Source organism: Trachurus trachurus, assembly GCF_905171665.1.
Source record: "Trachurus trachurus genome assembly, chromosome: 7".
Lineage (NCBI taxonomy): Eukaryota > Metazoa > Chordata > Actinopteri > Carangiformes > Carangidae > Trachurus > Trachurus trachurus.
In genome coordinates this window covers 9,941,240-9,966,562 of record NC_139901.1, presented here as the reverse complement: position 1 = coordinate 9,966,562, position 25,323 = coordinate 9,941,240, and the positions used below count along the sequence as shown (strand labels likewise).

The following is a 25,323-nucleotide window of genomic DNA, read 5'->3' as shown; positions in this document are numbered from 1 at the left end:
CTGTTTAGCTTCATGGGTGATAAAGAGAGGAAGAGGGCAAGTCACAGGTCGATCCTTCTGCTGCTTTTAAGTGACAAACAATTGTAAGAGTAGATAAGCAGAGTGTTGAGGGGGAAAGGGGGAGAAATAGAGAGGGAGAGAGAGAGAGAGTCAGAGATGAGTGGCCGTGGCAGTGCTGGGGGGGGGGGGGGGGGGGGGGGGGGGGGTCAGATATGCCGGTGTAGCCCCGGTAATGGAGAGGTGGAAAGAGCCGGTCGTGGTTCAACTCCTCTGGTTTTCATAAAGGACAGCAGCTGGTCGGGGATCTCAGCGAGGACGTCTTTAGCCAGCCGGGCCATGCTGAGGACCTGGTTGCCAGATCTGTCGATGTAGTCTCTGAATGGAACAAACTGGAAGCAGAAGGAAACGACTGTTCAGGTTTTCAGCTCTAAATTGAAATGTAGATGTTGCTTAGGAGGCAATAAACTGAGGATAAAGTGTTGTCATATCTCCGAGACTGTATCAGAGAGGGATTTTAAAACTTAATTAATAACCAAAGTGACATTCACCCCCCTCCTCTCAAAGTGAATCCTCTCATAAATTTGGTATTTTATTAGACAATGATTTCTGCTGCTGACTGCATAATGTCCCACAGTGCTTACAGTTAGACTCTTGCGTTGTTGCTGTTGTTGGATATTCAATGTTTCGCCCACGCACTAGTAATCTGGGGAGAGCTGATTCTACTGTTATTGGGGTGATAGGAGGTGAAATATCATATTGTTTGGTTCTTGTTCATTTTGTTTCCTGTTCCTCACCTCTCCCACAATATTAATATTAATAACAATATGGGCAATTTGGATATTTGATGACATATGACCAGTGGGGTGCACAGACTTTTTGAAGGGCAGGGGCGAAAAGAAAAAAAAAAGGGCACATACAGCGCGTCCTCGTCACTGAAGAGGACACTTTAGCACGCGTTTTGGCTCCTAAGAGGGGACTTTAGCACATGTTTTTCAACTGCCCCCTCCCCTCCCCCCGTGTGCACATCACTGCACATTTGAATTGAACAGATCCTCCAATGTTTTCTTAGTTGCAGAGTGACTGATAATAAATAATACATTTTGGGGTTGCAACAGATAATAATTTTATTTACCTTTCAGATCTATGAGTTATTTTCATCTGTGAACTGAAAAATGTCAATCAGGGCCAGAGTTGACATTCAAATGACTTGTTGCATTTGACATTTAGATATTCAGTTTACAGGAAGGTTCCTCTACAGTACCATCTCTTGTGTTAGGGTCAGACCCTAACAACACACATTTTGTGAAAAAAATATGTGTTAGTTCCATTTTATTTAAATATAGGTTCCTGACAAAGTCAAAAAGCCTTGCCTTACAAATTTATGTGGTACTTTTATGCATTAAAAACCGAAAAACGGGTCAGTGGCAACCCTAACACTAGAGGAAGGTTAAACATTTTTGCTAAAAAAAACTGATTTACTGTAAGAGTCCTTCATCGATTGAACGTTGCTCTCCAAAAACACATTTTAGTTTAAAAAAGGATCAGAGTCGATGCAGCAGACATAAAGTTTATTTTTATTTCCTGTGTATTTTCTTTCCCCCAAACCAGACACCTTGTCCAGAGAGCAACTTGACCATTAACAACTCATTTAGAAATGCAGGTGTGTTATGCTAATAGTGGCGAACGTATAATGGAGCTGCTAAAGTTGCTCCCGGAGAGGGCACAGAGATCTGGTTAGCTAGCTTCATTCTAACTTGACACCCCCAGATGTATTCTCTTTTCTCACTTGCAATCTTCAGCTCCACATGATACTGACTCAAAACAAAACTTGAGAACATGTCAGACTTTGTGCAACTTCCTCTGAAAGCACAAAGGCTTTTATACAAGTATACCAGAACACATGGAAACAGATTTTCAGTTTCCTTTATAAATATGTTTAAAATGAACTCTATTCCTTTGTGCAAAAGTGTTTAATAAAATTATATATTTTTTCAAATTTCTAAAAGTGCACTTAAACAGATGCAATCAAAACTGCATTCAGCTGTGTGCTTAACCTTGTGCTGCTGTAGCCAGTAAGTTAATCAGCTGACAGCCATATGTTTACTGAGTTGGACATTTTATGAATCTCACTATCCCTGACTCTGATGCTTATTAAGATGAGGAACTGAGGTGTAAGACGTGTAAGGAAACGATCAGCATTGCTGCGGTGACGGCAGTTATCATACTCAACAACTGGGAATGAAAATACAAAGTGATTTGAACATTTTTTTTCCTGCTAGAGGTGTAAACATCCTGATTAAATTATTGTTGTAATAAGGTTAACGGCAATCAAAGGATTACTGCGTGCATGCAAATGTGATTACTGCTGTTAGAGAGACAGGACTATGACAACATGATAGCAATATCAATACAGCTTAAGAGAGGAAGTATGAATTATCCAGCTGTTAAACTGGTGTGAGGTCGCTTGCATAAGCACTATTTAATGTTGTGTTACAGAAGAGTTCATTTCTCTGTTCACTGTCAATAGCAAGATAAAGCAATTAGGTAAAATCCTTAATACATACTGTATATAGGTATTAAGTGATAATTACCTCTACTTTAAACTACATTATGTGCTATTAATGTTTAAACTAGAGTCTGTTACATTAATTATATAAGGAAACATGGTCAGATTATTAGTATTACCTTCCTCCATATCTTCAATATTTACATGCTTCCTCTTAACGTCTGCATACTACACATTTATCATTAGAAGAGCTCATTTATCATTGTTCCTAATGCTGCCATCTGACCTGCCACTCTGCTGCACTGCTACACAAAAATTCAATAGTTCATTGTTATCAGAGGCCACACTATTTGCCTCCGATTTGTGTTCTCATATCTACAAATGGTTTTTCTAAAATTACTGTTTACTGTTGCCAGATCTGGTTTTATCAGTTTGTGATGGGGCTACTCCTCACTTTTAATAAAACTCACTGCTAAACTGTTAGAAGAAGCAGCCACTCACTGCTGAATGAAAACTGATAATGGAAAAACAACCAGTGATGAACAGGAATTATTTTTGATTTATTCAGCATTATTTTAAACAGTGGCTGATTAAAGTTTCTTTTTATGCTTTTTTTTTCAAATCTATGAGACTTTCTTAGCACATACTTTTGCACACATAATAACACATATTTTTTGACCACAGTTGCTGACACCGTTGGGTTCACCTTGATATGAGTATGTGGTCCTCCAGCTAGCCCAGAAAGCCACACCCTGGTTTCCCTTCACTGGCTCGCTTGATTAAAGATTTTACTGATCCCTTTTTTAAAAATGGCATGGGAAATAGGAAACAAAATTGGGTCGGACCTTCCTGGCCTGCTTAAATTTAAAGGCATGGTGCTTTTGCCATCAGAAGCCCATGGGTTTGGAACAGACTGCTGGAGTAGATAAAGTAGAATCAGTGACCTATTGACTTGTTTTTATGTTGTCACTGTATTGTTTTTCTTTTTTTTACTGGTTCTAATCTCAGTTGTTATGATTCACAGTGATCAGCAGGTTTTAATGGTTGCAGCTGACTGGTGTATATGGCCTGAAATATGCTGTCAGACCGGGATATTGTGCTATGATGAAACATACTCATAATTATGTCTCTTTTACTGATATCAGTATAGATCATGTACCTTCAACCTCTAAGAGGAGATAGACCATAGAACACTCCACCAAAGAGCCGCTGGACCCATAAACTCCAGGCTATGGTATTTTCTGGTCTGAATGACACTATTGACATGGTTTATTTTCTGTAGATGTTTCGTGTATATATTTGGTTTAAGCTATGTTTGACAGGATATGCATGTTTTTAATGCTCTGATGTTTGAACTGACCTCTGGTGGAGATTGGTTAATTTGGAAGTCCTCACCGGCTGATTGTCATTTGACTTACAGTACTGTCTACCTGTGTTATATTTGGTGTGATGTTCATTCAATGTTATGCCCTCATGAGGGCCATGTGGCAGAAACATGTTGGCTGATTCCATCTGTTCTATTATGAACAAGCATTTTGATTAAAACTTTTTAACCTTGGAAGTGTGCCATGGATTCACCTTTTTCATCCATTTTTGTGATTTCCTCCTTTTCTGTCCAAAGAGCACTTTCACACAATTTCTTTCACTAACGGTTGATAAGGCTGCTTCCCTCCTATTGTTTTTCTTCTCTTATCTTATTTGTGGCCTGTTTTGATTCATTCAGCATCATTAGTGGTGTCATTTGAAACATGAAACACCACTGTTAAATTGATGGCTAATGGGATTCTGTTTGTCTATTCTCAAGCTTTCTGTTGTTATGTTGTTGTCTCAGTGTTTGTAGTTTGTGCAATATTAATAAAAGTCATTATCATTATTGATATAGATATATTTTAGTAGATACAATCTTACATTTCACAATTTTTCAGAGCCTAGAATGATGTACTGTAATCAATTGATTGTTTTTTTTTTTTGGCTTCGTTCTTTTTCCTTTCCTGTTGACCAATTAATTGTTGCAGCTTCATCCATGCAGCCATCTGTCCTCACCACAACAGTGTCCAACTTATTGTCCTCCTGCTCTTAATTGTTACTTTGGCAGTTCATCATCAGGGATCATTCCGCTGTTAGAGTTACCATTTGTTGAACAAAACGATGGAGTCTGCTCACACCAGAACAACTACCAAATAGATAATTTCTTAAAAACTCTGAAAGTGACCTACTTTTACTCAACAAGGATCCTCCTGCATGCAATAATTTGCATGAAACAGGACTGTTGCTTCCAGATGTAGCATGATGCCATTCAAATCTCTTTGGAATGAGGTTGATACAAATCTGACTTATTTTAGTTTCTTTTCACTGCAGCCAAAAATTAACTAAACCTTAATTACAGAAGAGACAGATCTGAAAAACATTGTATTTTACAGTACATTAATGAGATGTAACAAGCTGCACTTTGTATCAAATTCGATAAAAACAACAAATAATAGGCTGTGTTCTTAATTTGACAGGAAGCAAACACTGTTATTCACTAATGAGACACCTAACACCCATTTATGCTGCAATAGTAACCTGCTTGTAATACTGCATTGGATCCAAAAGAAAGGACACTTGCACACAATTACAACAAACCACGCACTAATTAGAAACCAACGAGGAGCTCCTAACACACCATTAGTATCCACTTAAAAAGATCAGAGTCTAAACTGTGGGAGAGATCATCTCTGCTGTAACTCTGCCACATTTATAGTAGCCATTAACTCTATGTTCAGAGTAAACCTGCCAGTGGCAATACTGGAGCTTTGACACTTTCATCGCAGAGCAAAGGCTTGATGATGCATATTCGTTTCGGCTAAAATAATTCAGTAGGAGCTTCTGCCCAACATTCCTCTCTTTGTCTAACAGTGGGGAATAAAGATGCAGTGTCCTGGCAGTTTCCACAGCAGTGACATATGGGTACAGGGTAAGTATCACTATCAAAATCTGGACAACATCCAGGCTATGAAGGACAGGTGAAGGAGCGTCCAGGTGTGAACTAATGTGCTTTGACTTTCATTTATGTTCCAATAACTGTTACTAATGTGCAAAAAAATCACCCTCGTAAGAAAGTAAATAAAGGTAAAGTTATGTAGTACCTTTAATATAATATGACATTTATTTTACAACAGCTCTTGATGTTTGATGAAGCTGTCATAGGCCCATATTGATTATATTACATTTTGATATGTCATTACAGTATATTTGATTTTAGATTTTGAATTAGATTATCTGTCTTGTAGAAATAGTGTGTTACGATCTCCTCTTTGATTTCTTGTTAGTGTGTAATGTGGTGTAATAATCTCAAAGTATTGTTAGGTTAAAATTTAATACAGAATTGTATCAGTTTCTAATGACAATAATTGCGGTGTATAAAATGTGACCGTTTACTGTCTAATTAATTACATTATTTAAAGATGTTTTCTAATTGTATCCAATTAAGTGTGACCATTTATATTTTTTTAATTTCCTACTGGAAAGGAAATTATACAAATTTGTACTTGGACGTTGAAGGAAGTTAATTCTACACAAACATTTACACAATCAACAATCCAAAACAACAATCCCAAAACATGTTTCAGTTTATAAAAAACAATGCAGATATGGTGAATTATTAAAATCTGGGATTAATTGGGTCAAAATGAACCCTTGTAAAGTGGCTTATTTTGTGTTGGATGACTGCTGGATGAGTGGCCCACAATGGACAGGTATTCTACTGTATGTTTGTTGTATGAGGCAGATGCACAGTATGGGTTATGAGTGTGTGTTATCAAAGTAAGTCAACCTCCCCTGGGGTGAGGTCCCCCATGCTGTTGCTGCTGACAGAAACGTGCTCAAATCTAACCTGGGAAGTTAAAAAGAATCATGATGAGTACCTGAACAATGTCTCTCTCAGCAAGACGTCCTCTGGAGGATACTCTCACCTCATCTCCATCCAGCTCCTCCATAGCTAAAAGGAAAAACAGTGACAGAGAGAGTATGACTCAATACTGGAACCACCTAGGGATAATATAAAGAAGGTACAGGATGTTCTTTTGTATTTTCATAATGTAATTGCTGAAGTGGAGCACAGCATGGGAGCGAGAGCAGGTATTCAGTGAAGAATGGTTCCAGTGCCTTATGCACCAAAAATGTCATTCCTCAGGCAAAAGCGACACTCAATTACACTATAGGTCAGAAAATGAAAACAATTCTGTGCAGCTACAGGAGCAGCTTTTAGACAGCTATTTCAACTAAGGCCAAATATAGGAGGAGGTGCTTGCACCTAAACTGCACTCTGATGGAAATTTCATTCTGAGAGGTTTTCATAAGTAGCACCAACATAAATTCTGCATCTGCAGCCAGTCTAGTAAAGTCACAGAACAGCATGGATGTGTGTCACTGCCCATGAATAAGTGGTTGAGCACAGTGTGAGGTCAAAATAGCAAACAGATCGAGAAAACCATACAATATTGGACTGATAGTGTGAGTGGGAGCTTTAACCCCTTATCAGGCAATTGTGACCACATTCGGTTACTTATTAAAGTAATTTAAGTTTAAACAAAGTACTAAATGTTTTGTTTTTTTACTTAAGTATTTTTGCATATTTTTTTAACACACTTTTATGCTAATAAATACTCCTCTAACTTGTTTTGTGTGTGTGTTTTTAAATATTTTCAGTATAATCATGTTTTGGAAAAATGATTATCTTTGAAGGATGAGGAACCATTAAACATGAAAATTAAGGAAAAACAAAATTAAAAAACTATTCTAACACCCTCCAATAATGGTCCAGGGTTGAAATTTTGAATTTCCAAATATTTAAATGAGTGCCTTTAAAATGTTACAAATTTCAGAGAAGGAGCAGACCAACAAATCATAATTAGTGGACACAATGAAATGTACACACACATAGCTGCCACGTGCTATTAGGCCAAGACCATCAAACACAATGACACTCTGCTGAGCGACAATGCACTCCTCACACACACAACTGGTCAGCACTGAAAAGTCATTCATTGATCTGCAGGCTGTAAGATGCCATCACAATTTGACCCCATTGACTTTGTCAGGCGACTCTCCCAGGAAGGAGGAACAGCAGCTTGGTGCGTATGACGAACCAGTTACGATACAGCTGCTACAGTGGTTTCCTGTTGACTCCCATCTAGTCCACTAAAAGTCAAGGGTAATGTCTAATGCTGCCTTTCATATACATCATCACATATTTATGTCTGTGCAGTGTGAAGGTTATTGGATTTAATCAAAATAGTTTACATTTCAAATTTATTCAGTGCACACTTCTTGTCAGCAATCATTCTGCCCAGCTGCATGTCTCACTGAAAGGTACATTTCAAGGTGAAAGAAGACTTATATCATTCTCTCTCCAGCTCTCTTTTCATTAAGGCCTGTTTTCCATCTATGAATGCCAACTAACTATAATGTGAAGAAATCTGATGATTCAGTTTCCAAGTTCTTAGCACCACTGTGAAGCGGCATTAGTTATTACTGTATGTAACTGAATTCCTTGGCAGTCACCCAGGTGAGTGTGGTTGAATGAATGAGGAGGTTTTGTCTTACGTATGTGTGACCCCCCTCTCCGATGCCATTGTGTGCACTCACCATCAAACTCAGCCGGTCCAACACCTACGATGATTATGGACATTGGCAGTGATGCTGCCTGTACAGGACACAACAACAGAGACAATGAATTCAAAAAGTGATCATTTGGGTTATATCCTGTTGAATGAACGTGAAGTAGCCAGATGCAAAACCCGTTGTTCACTTATTTCAGTGAAGTTATGTCAGTGTGCGGTGGCTTATTTTGATACTTTTGATTGTGTGAAGTACTTTACATTGTCAGTGTAGGTTATTTTCTTCAGTAGATTCAAAAGAGAGGACTGTTTGACTGAGAAAAAGTGATGAAAATGTTAAAAATTAAGTGGACACTTTAACTGATCGTGGCTATTTTAAAAGGTTACATATTGTTTTCAATTAAAAATCAGATTTGGGTTTTGTATTTATACTGTATTAAAAAGCTCAGTCCACAGAAAAATGAACTATGCTTGTGCCCCCAAATGAGCTGTCAGGACTTCTGTAACTTTGTGATGTCACAACAAAACAGGCATCTCACATTCTCTCTCTCCCAGCGATGCACCATGCCCCCCACCTGGAGTGTGCTGGATTTGGTTTCTCTGGGTGTTAATTTGAAATCTGCTATATTTTACTTGATGACTGATCACACACTCAGCCAATTAGGAGTAGAGGCTAACGGCCTGGTCGCACTACGCGCAAAACCGAAGCGCAGCGCCCTGGAGCGGAGGCAGTTTCAGATAGGCACACATGTTAACCGGTCTGCCTGGTCGCACATCTCGTGCTGTTGAGCACAGTGCGCGCGGCTGCAGCGCTTCAGTTCGGTTCAGTTCGGTTCAGTTCTATTTTTCACGCGTGTCGCGAGCGCCGAGAGCGCCATCTGTCAAGCTGGATAGACCAGATCATACCAGACAGGAAGTCGGGCACAGAAAAGGCGAGAGAATCCGGACAATTTTCAAAATAAAATAATTAAATGACGAACTGCAGTTAATGTCTGACAGGCGCGGAGAGAGGAGGAGAAGTACGTGCCCATTGCGACCAGCCAAGCGCCCGAGAAGGCGCGCGCAGTGCGCACGCTCAGCTTCCGTGAGCAGTGCGGGTGTAAGAGCCTCCTCTCTTCTGACTGGCTCATCAGCTTATTGCTAGATCTCCAGAGAGAGCCATGACAGAGTAGATATACAACTACATTGAGATGGTTTTTGTCTCTTAAAATGTAAAATATAGGACCTTTAAAGTGGCTGACATATTTTCTCTGTGGACCCTGACAGCAGCCGATCACTCAGCCTCTGTGCTAGGACTCTTGTCCAAAGTGGCAGTTTCATAATAGGTAATATATTAGCCATAAATAAACAACCTCACGTCAAATAACCTGAACTCTCAGTCTAGGGTATTAGTAGTAGGGAGTATTGTCTTACACTTAAGTATTTCAATCCTACAGATGAGATTATTATCTTGATCTAGTAGGCCTAAAGCTGAAGGTTGTTGGGAGATCATTGCCTTTACTATAAACATACTCTACTCTACAACTTGTTCTCCTTCAGATAACTCAGCAAAGATGAATAGTATTATTAAAAGGGTTTAAAGAAAATATCTTAGACTTAATCTGAGTATATTTTATACTGTACACATAAAGTTATTAAAAGGAGCGAATAACAAATAATTTCTCCTACATACACTGCTGTGTCTGACAAATCACCATTCTTATTGGATCAGACCTCTCAAACATTAATTTGACAGACAACAACTACTGTATTGACCTCCTCAGAAATTGATATCAGACCCAATTAAACGAAAGGCGTATCCCCTTCCCACAGGATGGTGATTGCTGGGACGAACCAAGCTGTTTGTATTCAAAAATCAAACAAGGTATTACTCTTGAGAATGACTGACAAAAGAAAAGAGGATGCTGGGACACACATCAGTCACTGCAGGAAAAGCACTGCTATCCATCAGTCCCTGTGTGCATTTTTTTTACATAAGCGTGTATGTGTGTGTGTGTGTGTGTGTGTGTGTGTGTGTATGTTCCTGTACTTACTACGTTGTGAGGACCGGAAAGAGTTTTTAACGAACAGAGTGAGGACATTTTTGGGAAGTGAGGACATTTTGGCCGGTCCTCACTTTTTCCAAGGGCTGTTTGAGGGTTAAGACTTGGGTTAAGATTTACGGTTATAATTAGGTTTAAATTAGGTTAAGAGTAATGCATAAGGTTAAGCATTTGTTTTGGATGGTTAAGGTTAGGGTAAGGGGCTAGGGAATACATTATGTCTTACATTATGTTTGTTCTCACAAAGATAGCTTTACAAGGATGTGTGTGTGTGTGTGTGTGTGTGTGTGTGTGTGTGTGTGTGTGTGTGTGTGTGTGTGTGTGTGTGTGTGTGTGTGTGTGTGTGTGTGTGTGTGTGTGTGTGTGTGTGTGTGTGTGTGTGTGTGTGTGTGTGTGTGTGTGTGTGTGTAAGATACAGGCATTGCTGATGTTGTGGGGACCTAAAATTGTTGACAGATTATGGGGACTTGTCTTCCTTTTGGGGACAAAAGTGAGTCCCTACGCTGTAACAAAGGCTTTTAAAGTTTTTAGGTGTGTGTAGGTGTGTGTGTGTGTGTGTGTGTGTTTACTCACATTGACCACAGCCTCTTTGGTCTGGACCATGTCAGATATCACCCCATCTGTGATCATCAACAGGACAAAGTACTGAGAGCCATCTGTAATCTCTGCTGCACAGCTGGAGGACGTGGCCACACACGCATGCACACACACAGACACAGACACAGACACACACAAACACACACATTGACACCTGGGTTAGGGGCTGTACCTTTACACCTGAGTAGCAGATTACAAAGGAAAACACAAAGCACACCTGCCTGTCGGTTTCAAACTAAATTCTGTCTTGTCTGGCTCAGGACTAACTGTAGTAAAAGGCTGGTTTTAAACTGACAGAAACACGTGCATTATTTAAACCTGAAGTTGTGCTTACCTGCTGTTTCCTGATAATCTCTCTCTGCATTATTGATTCTTTGTCAAACCCATCTCTTGAACAGTGACTGCCAATCACAACTTTTTTTTTTTTCTGACAGGCTCAGGCTTCCTTCACATACTGTGTAAGAACCTCAGAAAAAAAAGGAATTTTTTGAGATTTTGTTCACCTTAACAGAACACAAGCGATGGGGTACATTTTGATGTTCTGTGTTTCTTTGCTTTTAATGTGAGCTGTAACTGCATGGCTTACTATGTTTACCGTGGAAATCAGTAACCTAGTGGTATTGCAAAGCCAAGGAGAAAATCAGCGCTAATGACAATATTTTGTGAGATTGCAGGTCACAGTTAAAGATCCACTAAACCTAACCAGTTTTTTCTGCAGCCCTTAACCATAACCCATAAACCCTTATTTTATAGATAAACAGAGGTTAGCATCAGCTGCTATGTCCTGCTCTGTATTGCGCTTGTGGAAGTTTGAAATCGAGAAACCCCAATCGACTACCTCAGATAGTTACATTTCCTCATAATGTGTGACTAAAAATTTTTTTTTCCATGGAAATTTTCTTACTGTGTATTTTTTGGCTGTTACCCAATACTACAGTTACCTGGATACCATAGAAATTTAGTTTACATGCAAGTATTGCACATTGTTATAGACACTGTCATACCCTATAGACTTCTATGTTAAAACTTAAAACTTCACAGCAGAAATATTTACAGTCTATAATTTGATTTCACATGAATGAGACACACACTTCTGCAAGGATGTAAAACAAATTAATAATATGATAGTATTTATATTCTTTTCACACAAAAACCCCTTTGTTCTATGGTGCCTCAACATCAGACCAGAATTGTTTGCCACCCAAATCTACAACCTAGAACAACAGAGAGACCCTTCAAAAATAACAAGTAGCAAAAAACATTGCATGAGAAAAATTAATGTCACCCAGCTTTTCTACTGGTTTTTATATCCTTCTCCAACATGGGGTTTGGTGAGAAAAACAAATGGATACATGTACATTCTCAGATATCAGCTACAACTTGATACAATGCCAGATGAGTTAGGAAGAGTTCCAGCATGTAGGTGTGTGAGTGTCAGTCGACAGAATCTAATGCCAGAGTTTTAACATCATGGGTTCCCTGCAGGAGATGAATGCCAGGCAGGGCCCAAGCGACTGCAAGTCTCCCTTCCCCTCCTGCCAAGTTCTGCCTCTACTATGGCCAGATGGGACACCGAAAGAGCCGTCTCACAAGTGAGGGAGAGCGCGCTGGTGAGCCAAACTACCTCTCAGCCCAGCTCTCCTCCTTGAGTAAGTATGTCTGCCTCTCTTACCTGTTCTGGTGTTACACTTCCTTTTCAAGCTCTCGTGGATTCTGGAGCAGATAACAATTTCATTGATGTTGAACTCGTTAATCAATTGCAAATCTCCCTCAAGCCTCTTGCCGAACCCCTCAATGCTAACGCTCTAGATGGCAGGCTGATAGCTATAGTGAAACACCGCACGGTGCCTGTGTTCCTTGGTAACCACCATGAAAAGATCCAGCTGTGTGTTCTTCCATCTCTTATTTCTCCAGTTGTGCTGGGCCTCCCATGGTTAAGGATTCATAACCCCCATATAAATTGGCAACCCTCTTCCATTACCAGTTGGAGTGTCCACTGTCACTCATTGTCTCTACGCTGCCGTACCTGCCTCCGGTACTCCCCAGCCTCCTCCACCAACTCCTCCGGATTTGTCCCGGGCAGTTGTGTCTGAGTCAGTGCCCATTCTACCCCCCTCTTGTTTCAGCACTATGGGAGATCCAGTCTGTGGTAAAAGCAGCTGAGCACACTCAGCCAGATTCTGGTGGCGGTCTGGCTGATTGCCTCTATGTCCCTGAGGCCGCTCGCTCCCAAGTGTTGCAATGGGGGCACGCCTCACCACTCAACCTGCCATCGTCGGTTTCAGCGGACTCTTCAGTTCCTCTAGCAGCGTTTCTGGTGGCCAGGCATGACACTGAACGCTAGGGTCTGTCTTTGCCCGGGGAAAGGCTTCTCATCGTCCACCAGCTGGTTTATTTCATCCTCCCCAGCCGCCCTTGGTCACACATAGGGGTGGACTTCATCACTGGTCTACAACCATCTAGAGGTAACACGGTCATCCTAACTATAGATGACATTCATCTTACTGTACTTTCCATGTGTCTCTTTTGAAGCCTGTTTCTTCCAGTGCTCTTAACCTTCCTGCTGAACTCCCTCCTCCCACCCTGGACATTGACAGCCATCCAGCCTTTACGGTGCGCAAGATTTTGGATGTGCTGCATTGGGGGTGTGGCTTCTATTGGACTGGGAGGGGTACGGTCCAGAGGAGCGCTGCTGGATTTCTCGCTGGCTCATTCTGGATTCTCAGGTACTGGTTGACTTCTATCGTGAGTTTCATCAGAGGCCTTCAGGATCCTGCTTCTACACTGCACTTTACCCAGACCATCCACGTCCCCTGCCTCTCTGCTCCCAGGACTGCCTGCCTCCCATCACTCCATCTTACCTCCATTTTGCCCTCTGTCCCAATAAACTGGTTGTTTGACTCCCATGTCTGGTCTGCATTTGGGTCCAGAGCTCAAACTCAACATAGCAAAACCTCAAGTGCACCTTTGAGTTTTTCCAGAAGATCATTATGGACTTAGGGACACAAGCTGAATGCAACAGCAGCTGAAAATCAAGCTGTTTTCATCAGGGACAGACAGATGTGTCCACACAGTCAGCGACAGTCATCATGGATGTTTTTCTTGTTCTAAAAAGTGCATCTTGAAGTGTGTTACTATGGATAGGCTGCAAGCCTGTGACTGAACTCAAAGACACTCAAAGTGTGTTGTAGTTTAGCAGCTTTGCATATTGAAGTTGATGGTAAAACCAAAGTTTGTATGTTTTGTTTTGTTTTTCATTAAAAAAAACAACACATCAACCAGATTTTGTGTTACCAGTGTCATCTGTATCCTTTGTTTTGTTTTTTCAAGTATATTTTTGGGCATTTTATGCCTTTAACGGATAGTACAGTTGAGAGAGACAGGAAATGCACATGCTGATTTGCCCCCAACAAATAATCTATGTGGTGAAAAGAAAAAAAACATCTCATTAGTCATTTTCTCTATAGGCTTTGATATAAATACATAAAAAAATATTTTAAAAAACTCTGGGTTTGGATAAAGAACAGAAAATAGTATAATTTTACCTAGCTTCATCTAAAAGGTGTAACTATACCCTAGATTATATATAAAATCTAAAACTTACTTTGCCACTTTGTTGATAACTGGTGCAAAGTTAGTGGGTCCATAGAGCTGCACTGTCCTCAGGCTCTGGAAATAGGCCTCGAGAACGCCCTCTATTCCTACGCAGTTTGGATTCTCACTGTCAGAACTCTGCAACATACAACACAGCACGCTAACATGAAACACATAGGGTTCATTCACACATAGTACAAGCAGTACAATAAATAGGCTCATTAACACCTGAGTAACTGGCATATAAAATTACATAGTTCTTGACATCTATTTTTTTTTTCACAGTTAAAACAAAATGATGAAAGGGCACATGCTGGCCCATTTCTCCATTGTTCTCCCGATATAAATATGCTGCTGTTAGCTGTGATAAGATTTAATCGGATCTAGTTTCAGGAAATTTAAGACCTCAAACCAAAATAAAAGTCCCTGAATATCTAATGACATGTTCTGGGTACATTTTAACTTCTCTTGCCTGTGTTTGAGGCCTTTGGAGAGCAATAAATAAATAACTCCCTCACACTAGTGGCAAGTTCAGGCCAACACAGTACATTAGGAAGTTCATAGATGTTCAGCGTAGGTCAGTTAGTGTATTTTTTCAACTGTCTGTTTTATTTACTTAATTCAAACAACTGCTCAACGCAGTAATTGGGTGCATGATGTAGCTGTCCTTGTGTGTAGGCATACAGTTCAATGATTCATAATCTGTAGTTCAAATACAAAAAAACAGGCGGAAATATTCAACATAGAGCAAACACTTCAACTGTTTTTTCTGTCTATTCAGGTGGCTGTTTTTGTTTCATGTTTTTGTGGCCAATCCAAAGCTGCATATCGTCTGCCGGTAATACACTCGACTCGACTGCCCACTTTTAACTTGCCAAATTATTACTATTTACCCCCTATTTGTTTTATTGTTAAAGGCTTTTTAATCTAACATCCATACCAGATCAATCATGATTTTGATAACATAGGCACAGGCTTGGCTTCACTCCAGTTTAGCATCCAGCGGTTTCTGACTGGTTGCCCTCTTCCCTGAGGAAGATGCAAGTAGGATGAGTGGGACGTGCTGCTGGGGGAGTCCTGCTGGCAGACAGATGAGCCAACTTCTCAACTTGCGCGACCAGCTGTTGTCGCAGTGACAACTCCTGGTCCAAACCACACCCTGCTATGATTGAACGGTGTATGTGTGTCTTGTATATGTGAATTAATAAGTTTGTGTATGTGTCTGTCTGTGTGTGTATGTGTGGGTGTGTCTTACCAATGGAAATGCATGAGAGATTTTGCCGTCGGGGGGCAGTTTAGCTCCAAAGCCATAGGCAGGAAAGAGCTTGTCGCTGTCATAGTCCTGGATAATCTCACCCACTGCTTTCAGGGCCATGGCATATGCATTCATCTGGTAGGGACTCATATAGTGGAGTGAGGTGGGCTGGGATGGGTTACCTTAGAGGACACACACACACACACACACACACACACACACACACACACACACACACACACACACACATGTAACACAATGAAGTCACTGATAATGTATCCCTCATCTTCTCTTTCTGGTTTTCATGTATGAAATAGAAGGAACACTATATCACCAGTGAAATCAGGGGATGGCTGATGCCAAGAAAATACTGTGTGTTTTATCTCCTGGGCATTTACATTTTAATTACACAGAGAGAGGCTATGGATGCAACAAACTATGTGAAGAATTATAGCTGTAAAATCTGATAGAAGCAGGAGAGGAAACAGAATACTTGTTTTGTAAATCAAATAATCTCGTTAACAGGATTATAACAAGATTATTTAGGGAGATTATCAGTTCATGCAATCAAGTAAATGACTTGCAATTAATTGATTATTGGCTGCTGCACACATGAAAAGAACAGTGTTACTGCCCCATCCCCTTGGCTTAAGCTTGTCTTGACTCACCTCCATTATGGAAAGAGTGCCTTGCTTTTAAAGGGGATGAAAGGAAGGGGGATGATTTGATTAGCCACAATACATGCCTGCTCTCACAAACCTACTGCTAGGTAATGTATTCCCCAAATCGCATCTAGCCTGCAACCATACCACAGGTGTGGCCAGGAAAATACCAAACACATTCACCACACCCTGTGCACCTCACATGGCTGTCTGTTCTTTCCACCATGTGAAAATAAAAGCTAAAATGAAACAATCTATTCAAGAGAGTGGTCTGCCAGTCACCACATGTGCAAATGTATGGTAATATCAATATTTTGGTCACTAACCACAGTTCATGACAGTTTGTGAGGATTGGGGCAAGTGACCGATCGTGTTGTTATTTTGTAGAGGAACCTATTGTGTGTCAGCAGAAAAGGCCTTTGTGACCAAAGAGCCCGAGTTGCCTAATGGACAAAGTACAATCCTCTCAAGCCAGGGACACTGTGAGGTCATCTCCGTGGCCTTCACTAGCACACAAGTTTTGACCATATGCACAACAACAGAGTGGCACAGCGGAAGCGTGCTGGGCCCATACTAACCCAGAGGTTGATGGATCAAAACAATCCTCTGCCAGGTTTTACGGCCTGGCTCAATGGCTGAAGCATAAGATGAAAGACATAGTTCAAGGCTCAAAAAAAGGGGCTAATCTATTTTCCAACTGAAATTAATCAAACCAAAACATCAGGAAAACAGTGGGGTGTGAGTATTAGCACAGTCAGTGGTGATAGTGCCTGTGTTGGTTGTGTGTGAAATGTAGTGAGGTGTGAGAGTGTGGGATGCATTAACGCAAATAAATAATATGATTGAGGAGTGAAAGGCCAGGCTGCCCCACCACACCGGCTGCATGCACGGCTCAGGTGGAGAGTGAGCGCCATAGGGAGAAGGTTGGACTTTTATAACCGGAGAGACACCGGGCCCTGGTGCCTCATTAACAACGCATATGCCTACCATGGCCAGTTACAGCCTATGGGGGAAAGAAAAACATAATATAGGCAGGTCAGCGAGATGTTATTAGCACAACAAGGGCTGTCACTTACTTATCCTAAACAAAACAGGGTGGTAACATTGGCCCACTACTACTAGCCCAGCCTCTTCTGTGCCCATCTCCAGCCTCAGCAACCGGTGCACCGAGGAAGCAGATTAAGAGGCTGAAGGGAAGAAATAGGAGAGGGACCCGGTAATAAACAACGAGGTCGAGAAAGCGCATTTGGGTTGCACCTGGCCCTGCCCAACAACAAATGAATTAAAGACAGGTCACGGTCGCCCTCGCGAACTCTGATTTTGTGAGGTTCACTGTGAGCACTGTCTCTGCCAAACGAGTGAACAGCTCTCAGAGGCGTTACGTGTGTGACTCTTTCAAGTGTCTGAATACACCACCACACAAACATGCATGTCAGCAACAATGTGGTTCATAAGAGGCTGGAATATCGCTGGCGCATTACGCAGCCCAAAAAGCATCATAGTTTAAGAGTACACATGAAAAGAACAGTGTTATTGCCCCAAGACCTGATGGTGTAATAAACGTGGCAATCTGACGCGCTCGGGGGACAGAGGGACTTGCCAGTAACCTTTTAGAAGACTGAACTTGCAGACAAATTTCTCAGAGCTCACTTGGTCGAAGCAGTCATCCATCCTGGGCAACGGAAACGAGTCAGGCTTCATGACAGCATTCACTTTGCGAAAGTCAGAACAAAAACGTAATGTGTTGTCAGATTTTAGAACGAGCAAGCACGGCGATGACCATTTTCCACCATTCCACCAGATGACTGATTTGTGCAAAGGATTTCAGATCTATTCTAAAAGCCACGTTGGCTCAACCACAAGGCCTCCTACCAGTTGGACGTGCTTGGAAAGCCACCAGTGGAGGGTGCCCCAACAGCCTCAATGGCGTCCATTTCATAAAAAGGAGCAGCAAATCCAGTCAGACCTTCTGAACCCATCAGAGAGACTGAGTCCAGCTACCCTTCAGATGATACTCATTTCAGCCTCAAGTATCCATATCAATCTTTTGGCCACCCAACGTTCATTACTGTTGGTGAGGGTTGAAGCAAATATCAACTAGTCATTATGAACTTGCATGTCAGCAGAAATGGCCTTTGTAACCAAAGAGCCTGAGTGGCCCAATGAACATAATACAGACCTCTCAAAACAGGTACTCTTTGAGATCAGCCAAAATGTAATCTCTATGGCTGCCCCCACTGCTAGGACAGTGTTATGGCATTGTTGCATAAAGTACAACTAAGTCAACTAAATCTTGAATAAATCTGGTTCTTGCAAACCAGTTCAAACTATTCTTGAAGCCACTTTCAGTCAACCACGAGACCTCATACCAGTTTGACGTGTTTGGAGAGCCCGACAATAACCTCAATGGTGTCTATTTCTCAAAAAGGAGCAGCAGTTGTGATCAGGAAATTTTTGTAGTAACTGAAAGGTGGAGGTCATGAATCCAAGAGGCTGATCTTAGTTTCTCCTGAAGGGCGGCAGTGCTAAGCCTTTGACCTAAGGTTAGGAGATGGGATGATAGCTGAGCTGATAATCCTTTTTGTGAAACTGACAACATTGAAGTTGTTGGGACAACCTCCAAGAATGTATTTTTTCAGTTTTCACTTTCATTCAATAGGGGAGAAGGAAGGATTAGCCTTAGTGGTGTTATGTGCTCCTTCTGGTGAGCCACCAGGGTAATTTCTTGAAATAATCAATTACCTTTAATAATTTTCAATAAATAATCACATTGCAAGATCACAGTTTTAACTTAATTATCTTTTCTCACGTCATAATGTTAACAATGAATTAAATTTTATACTTAGTAAGTTATCTCATGATAGTTTACGTCATCAATACGTCATCCATACACCTATGAAAAAACTGTCCTGTCCTCACATTTGATTATGTTTCACTGAGTCATCACTGTCAGTACATTTGGGTGTTCTGCAGTCTGTGAGGTCTGTTTGACGTTGGTTTGAAAGGATGGGGGAATCATATCTGTTCTATAGATGTTTTGATGCAATTGCTGGAAGACACTGTTACCGCCTACTACACATGCTCATCACAATTAAAATACTTACAAGTATTTTGTATTACACCAGACAGGTACTTACCATTGGATGCTGTGAAGTCTATGGCCACTGTGAAGTTCAGCTGGGTTCTGTTGCAATTAAAGTGGGAATCAAAGGGGAAAACAACAAAGAGCATCATATACTTCATACACACTCATGCACACCATCACTGCAAAACAATCAGTCTACTGGTTTACCGGCTAATTAATATGCTTGGATGATATTCCCTTCACCATCTTGAACGTCTAATTAGGTAAAACAAATGGAACTGATAATTAAAAGTGAACTGAATAAATTAGGTAAATTTACATGTGAGATTTACCAATTCCAGCTCCTCCAAAAAGGACACGATATGAATTTAACGTGATGCTTGTAACAGAGATTTATTGAAAGTCAGGCTAGTATCTTCAACTAAACACAAACACACACACGCACACACACTCACTCACCCACAAAGACACAAACAACAATGGTTGCCATTGACACTCACTGCGAGAGCAGGCTAATTATTATTCCACTCACCCTCCTCGGATGAAATCCACAAAGGTATACTCAGACTCCACTTTGAAGGACAGGAGAGTTACCTGATAAACACACACACACACACACACACAGAGGGGGAGGATGGGAGAGGGACCGGGTCCAGGTAGACAGCAAGGTAAAATGACAAACAGGTGGCCACGCAGTGAAAGATTGGAAGTGAGAGAGAAGCAGATGTAAGAGGTGATATTAACTATATATTCACACACACACACACACACACACACACACACACACACACACACATATAGATATATAGACAGATATAAGAGAGGTGGGTGTACTTACAGTTCCAGAATTGATGTATTTCTTCTTTTTGCCTTTCTTCTTGGGATTTAAAACCTGCCAGAGTGATGAAAAAGTAAGTTAATGATGGAGAGGGTACTTGTAAAACCACTTCACAGCCTGGAATGATGATTAATAATGAACATGAATAATTCAGCAGATCCATGATAATATTGTGTAGAGAGAGAGAGCAGAGAGGACCATCCTTCTGCCCATCCATGCATTCATCCATCCATCAATCCAACCAAAAATATTTACAGTATTTCATCGAGCGGCCCTATCCTGCATGTCACCCCCCCCCCCCTTCATGTCTGTCTCTCAACAAAGCCCCCAAAATATACTTAAAGGAAAAACGAGGAGTTTGTATTTGGTTATAAAAAAGTCTCCTATTAATGTGGATGAATCTACGTTACCCACTTGTTAATGGCTCCATTTTCGATAAATATATGGTTTTATCTCTATCGTTATTTTGTTATTATTATTTAGTGGTCTGCTCGCCCAGCATTTCCTACTTTCGATTTTGCGGACGCTGCCCGGCGGGTCATGGGAATAATGCTCGGTTCACACTGGCCGCCGAAGCGCCGCGCCATGAAAATCGCGTGCAAGCCGCGGTTCACACCAGACACCAATTTCTCCGCACCGGTCGACAAGCGCTTCCGCCCCTCAGCTGTGTGTGTGTACTGTATGTGTGTAGCCTATGTGTATGTGTGTAGGTGTGTGTGTGTTCCTCTCTCGCGCTCTGTTTGATTAATAAACACAAACGTACACACTTTTTTTGAAAATTGACCAGATTGTCTCGTGTTTCTTTGTGTGACTTCCTGCCAGAATTGACGCGATCGCTCGCGGCTCGCGCACAAAATAGACCAGACGCCAAAACGATCTGATCGTCTTTGAACCTCCGACTTCTTGATCAATGAAAACATTCTTGGCAAATGTTTGTTTTTTATTTAATTCTTCATATTTTGTATAATGTTACAATAATTACATTTGACTAAAACGTGTAGCCTAAATTGTTGGTTTACAAAAGTTCCTAATAAACAAGCAAATTTTTGTTTTGCATTTTGTTCCCATACTGTACTGAAAATGAACCAAACCGTGACCTCAAAAGCAAGGTAGGCTATGTATCGAACCGTGATATTCGTGTATCGTTACACCCCTACTCGATTATGTTTCTGCTGAATGGCAACTTTCAAGCTAGTTAGGTTACCTTGAAACCAGCTACCAAGCTACACCTATGTTTATCAGCTATTATATCTACTTCAATCTTTCAGTTTAGCAGAGGTTGTATAAGCCTTTGTGAGGGTTGTAGAGTTTCCCCAGGCTTTGGAGAGCCAAACAATAGAAGTCAAAATATCAAAATCACCTGAATTGGAGTTACAAGGTGATGAAAGCGGTAAGAAACAACAAACCACCCCCATGTCGTTTCTCACCTCGTAGACATTGAATTGGTTCTGCCCCCGAGACAGCTCTCTGTAGCTGGTGGTGAACTCACCAATGAAGTCATGGCTGCAGACAAACAACACCCACACAGAAAGAGGAGCATGAACATAGATATTTTCCAAATCTAAGATAAATTGTCATGTCTTTGTCTCTCTTCATATCTCCTTCTTCCTCTTTATGCCTGTCAATCTCCTGCTCGATCTGCCGGATCACTCTCCCTTTGAAGTGCAGTTTGTCAAACTCTTCAAATCCTCACCCACAAGAATATACACAAGCCATTTAATTCCCTCCTGACAGAGGGGAGACATCTTTCTGAGCAATGAGGTAAGAATGTTACCTTCCATCTCGATCCCAATCATAGACGTCTACCTTCACAGTCCTGAAATAGACAGAGAATATCTTATTTCTGAACATCAGCTCTTCATTCGATCATCTGCTCTCAATAAAATGAGAACTTGAAGTTCAATTTAATTACATAAAACCTCTTTTCTCACCATCATATTAGGAGCAGCACAGTTGAGCCTGACTTTGAATGTATAACACATCGCTGTGTAAAAACTGAGTCGGTCTCAATAACACCAGTGCTGGTCCCTGGGACATCATGACCGACTGCTGGCATTATTCTGACCGCCCCAGCAACAGGTGATGTCACTGGTATAAAGAGCCTACCTGCGCCTTATTGGTTCTTAAGTGTTCCCCTATTTCATCTAATCAGAGAGATGCTTTTCCCGGGCAGAGCAGTTTATGCAGCTTATGTAAACAGCAATGAAAATCAGGTGGCCTATCAAAATCCGCACGATGTTTCACCCACAGGTTTCTTCAGTGTCGAGGAAAAAATTAAATCCCTCTGGATGACATTTCATTCACTCCCCATTTGAATACATAATACACTTATGCAAAATGTTTTCTGACCTGTCATAGTCTCCGTTGCAGAGAGCTCTAACGGGGATGGTGAAGGGCTGCCACACTGGGTTCAGTGTGTTCTTGATCACCTCTGTCTTGTGGCAGATGGTGAACCTGCCGGCAAAATAACAGTTTTAAGGTTAAGGTCCACAAAAAAGAGAGACAGAGTACACTCATATCGCTCAGAATGTACCTACAGTACAGTATCATCCTATTCCCAACTTCCTCTGCAAATCTACAAAATGCTGTGTGTTTTTAGATGTGCATAAGTATATCTGGGGGACATGACAGGATTGCAGATGGAGTTTTATTACTACAAACATTTCCCCAAGGTAGAGCCGAGAAAAAAGTAATATCTTAAAAGATTGAGATAAGCCTCAAATGTCACTTGATTCAAAAAAAGAGAGAGTTGAATTATATAGGAAAACAAGTGAGATAAGAACCAGACATGGCATCTTATATTACCTGGGTGGATATATTTAGCTTTCATCTTCGAAGTGCTCATTACACACTTTTATAAACCTTTCCTCTCCCACATAGAGGTTACACAGTATATGCTTCTGATTTTCAGAGGTGTCTCATTTCACTTTCATGGGAACTGAGAAGACATCTGCTGCAGTTGCTTTCTACTGTGCAGCACTGGTGGATGAACTGAGGGTTCAGTGCTCTGCCTCAGAGTGACAGTGCCACTATCAGTTATCAATTATGTATTAAACTAATGCACTTCTTGTGTTCAGCAATTAGGGACATAAAGCCTACAGGGATATACCATATTACACTGTTGGACCGTCAAACTACTTTTGAACTAGATTATTTGCCAGGATGTTCTCTTTGACAATTACCACAATGGCCTAAAAGGCAAGCACAACATCTATTTATACAGATTATGATTGGCTATAGGTCATGGTTAAGAGTGCAATGCTAAGCTACTGGCTAAACAGAAATTGCTAGGTTGATTTGTGCTACTGTCCTGCCCATCCTATAGGCTATGTATCAATTCGACTTCCTATAAAATACACAAAACTAAATTATAACATAAACCTGAATCAAAAAAATTGCTTGATTGCCATTTTTGAAAAAAAAAAAAAAAAAAGGGTTGCTGTGGTGGTATCCCGTTTACAGTTTTCTGCAGTTTCCTTTTTGAGTTTTGACCTTTAAACAACATAAACGTAAGTCCAGGCTACTTGTACTTGTACTACAACAATCTCCAACCAAAGAAGCATTTTAGCTCCATAATGAATGATCCCTGTCCATACTAACACAGCTGAAAACTTTGTTTACATACAGTAAATTGGGCATACCCAACCTGGAAGCAGACAGTCTTTCATGCACTTGCTTAGTTGCTGGAAATACTATGAGCATGGAGCAGAAGGTGTTTGTAGCATTAAAAAATAGTGCAGTAGTGCAATTTGCTACATTCACTACTGTTTTTTGTGACCAGTTAGACCTTATCAGGCAGCAACAATGTGTCTCTACATAATTCCTTCCAAAGGTCTCCCGTTATGTACACTCAGACTAAAATGTAGTTGGAGATTTTGAATTACTGTAAAATGGAGTTGGGATCATCTACTTGACCATATTGCATGCTTTTTCTCTTTGAACAGGATGTTTTGGAAACAATTGAAGGTTGGTTCCAAATGTCTTGTCGTGTCAAAAATATGGCAAGCTTTGGTTTCGCAATTTCGAGATGAGCCTGTCAATAGGCTTCAATACCAATAAGGAGGCAAAATAACAACAGCATCAGCTCTTATCTGATGAAAACTATGTTCATAAGCACAGCTGAGTTCAAGTTCATCATGAATGTTCAAACTTACGTTCCATCCTCGTTGCTGCGGTAGAAAACCAAGAAAGGGTCGGACTTGCCAAAAAAGTCTTTCTTATCCAACTTGTTGGCACATAACTGCATAGTAGCAATATCCTGAGAGAAAGACAAACAGCTTACTTAGTGAACATCAATAATAACATTCGATGCAATTTAATTTTTAAGTCAGCAACATCTTTTTTCCTCAGGAATTCATTTCTTGGTGACGAAGTGCACCTTTTTTTTGGGGGGGGGGGGGGGGGGGGTTGGGGGTTTGGGTGCAGGAGTTACGAGACACGACTCCCTGTTATGTGAATACAAAGTAATTGGCTGTGTAAAAACTGAATGAAAAATGGTGATGCAAATGTGGATAACAATCCCAAACAGAACGGCTCAATAACAAATGCACAAATAGATTACAGTGATTGCGTGTGTTTCATTTAAATTACACACTTTATTATCGGGAGAAACTGATTTTACTATGGGTTGTCTGTAATGTAGTCAGAATAGGCAGAGGGAAATGGTTTCATACATATGTATGGATGGTTACAACAGTTAATGAGGAGCTGTGCTATTCCTCCTTCTGTGTTGAGATGCTTATGACAAGAGAAGATAGATAGATAGATAGATAGATAGATAGATAGATAGATAGATAGATAGATAGATAGATAGATAGATAGATAGATAGATAGATAGATAGATAGATAGATAGATAGATAGATAGATAGATAGATAGATAGATAGATAGATAGATAGATAATGAGGCCTTCGGTTATTGCCTCGAGTGGCAAGGCATCATGAGAAGCTAAGCTTGTCAGTGACAGATAGAGGTTGTCAGCCTGTATACACACACACCATACATTCACACAGACACACTCACAGACACATATCAACATTTCTGAAGAACATTTGGATCTTGTCGGGAGCAAAACCTCCCTAAGTAACGATGGTAAACACAACCAAGATAAGCCTGTTAACATAATGGTCTCTGGAGCTGCCACAC

General features: G+C 40.8%; 1 protein-coding gene across 1 annotated transcript in view; it reads right to left on the bottom strand.

Annotated features, from left to right (window-relative positions):
* Positions 1-206: 206 nt before the first annotated feature.
* The window catches only part of cpne9 (copine family member IX), a gene marked incomplete at both ends in the record, with an annotated part of 98,329 nt that continues 73,212 nt past the window's right edge, over positions 207-25,323 (bottom strand). The window contains 13 exons of the mRNA XM_083975460.1: positions 207-389; positions 6,412-6,485; positions 8,135-8,192; positions 10,722-10,824; positions 14,350-14,477; positions 15,595-15,776; positions 19,394-19,440; positions 19,874-19,935; positions 20,180-20,233; positions 21,607-21,682; positions 21,954-21,995; positions 22,529-22,633; positions 24,334-24,437. Of these exons, the coding sequence (XP_083831586.1) occupies positions 207-389; positions 6,412-6,485; positions 8,135-8,192; positions 10,722-10,824; positions 14,350-14,477; positions 15,595-15,776; positions 19,394-19,440; positions 19,874-19,935; positions 20,180-20,233; positions 21,607-21,682; positions 21,954-21,995; positions 22,529-22,633; positions 24,334-24,437 (1,218 nt within the window). The remainder of the gene's footprint in view (positions 390-6,411; positions 6,486-8,134; positions 8,193-10,721; positions 10,825-14,349; positions 14,478-15,594; positions 15,777-19,393; positions 19,441-19,873; positions 19,936-20,179; positions 20,234-21,606; positions 21,683-21,953; positions 21,996-22,528; positions 22,634-24,333; positions 24,438-25,323) is intronic.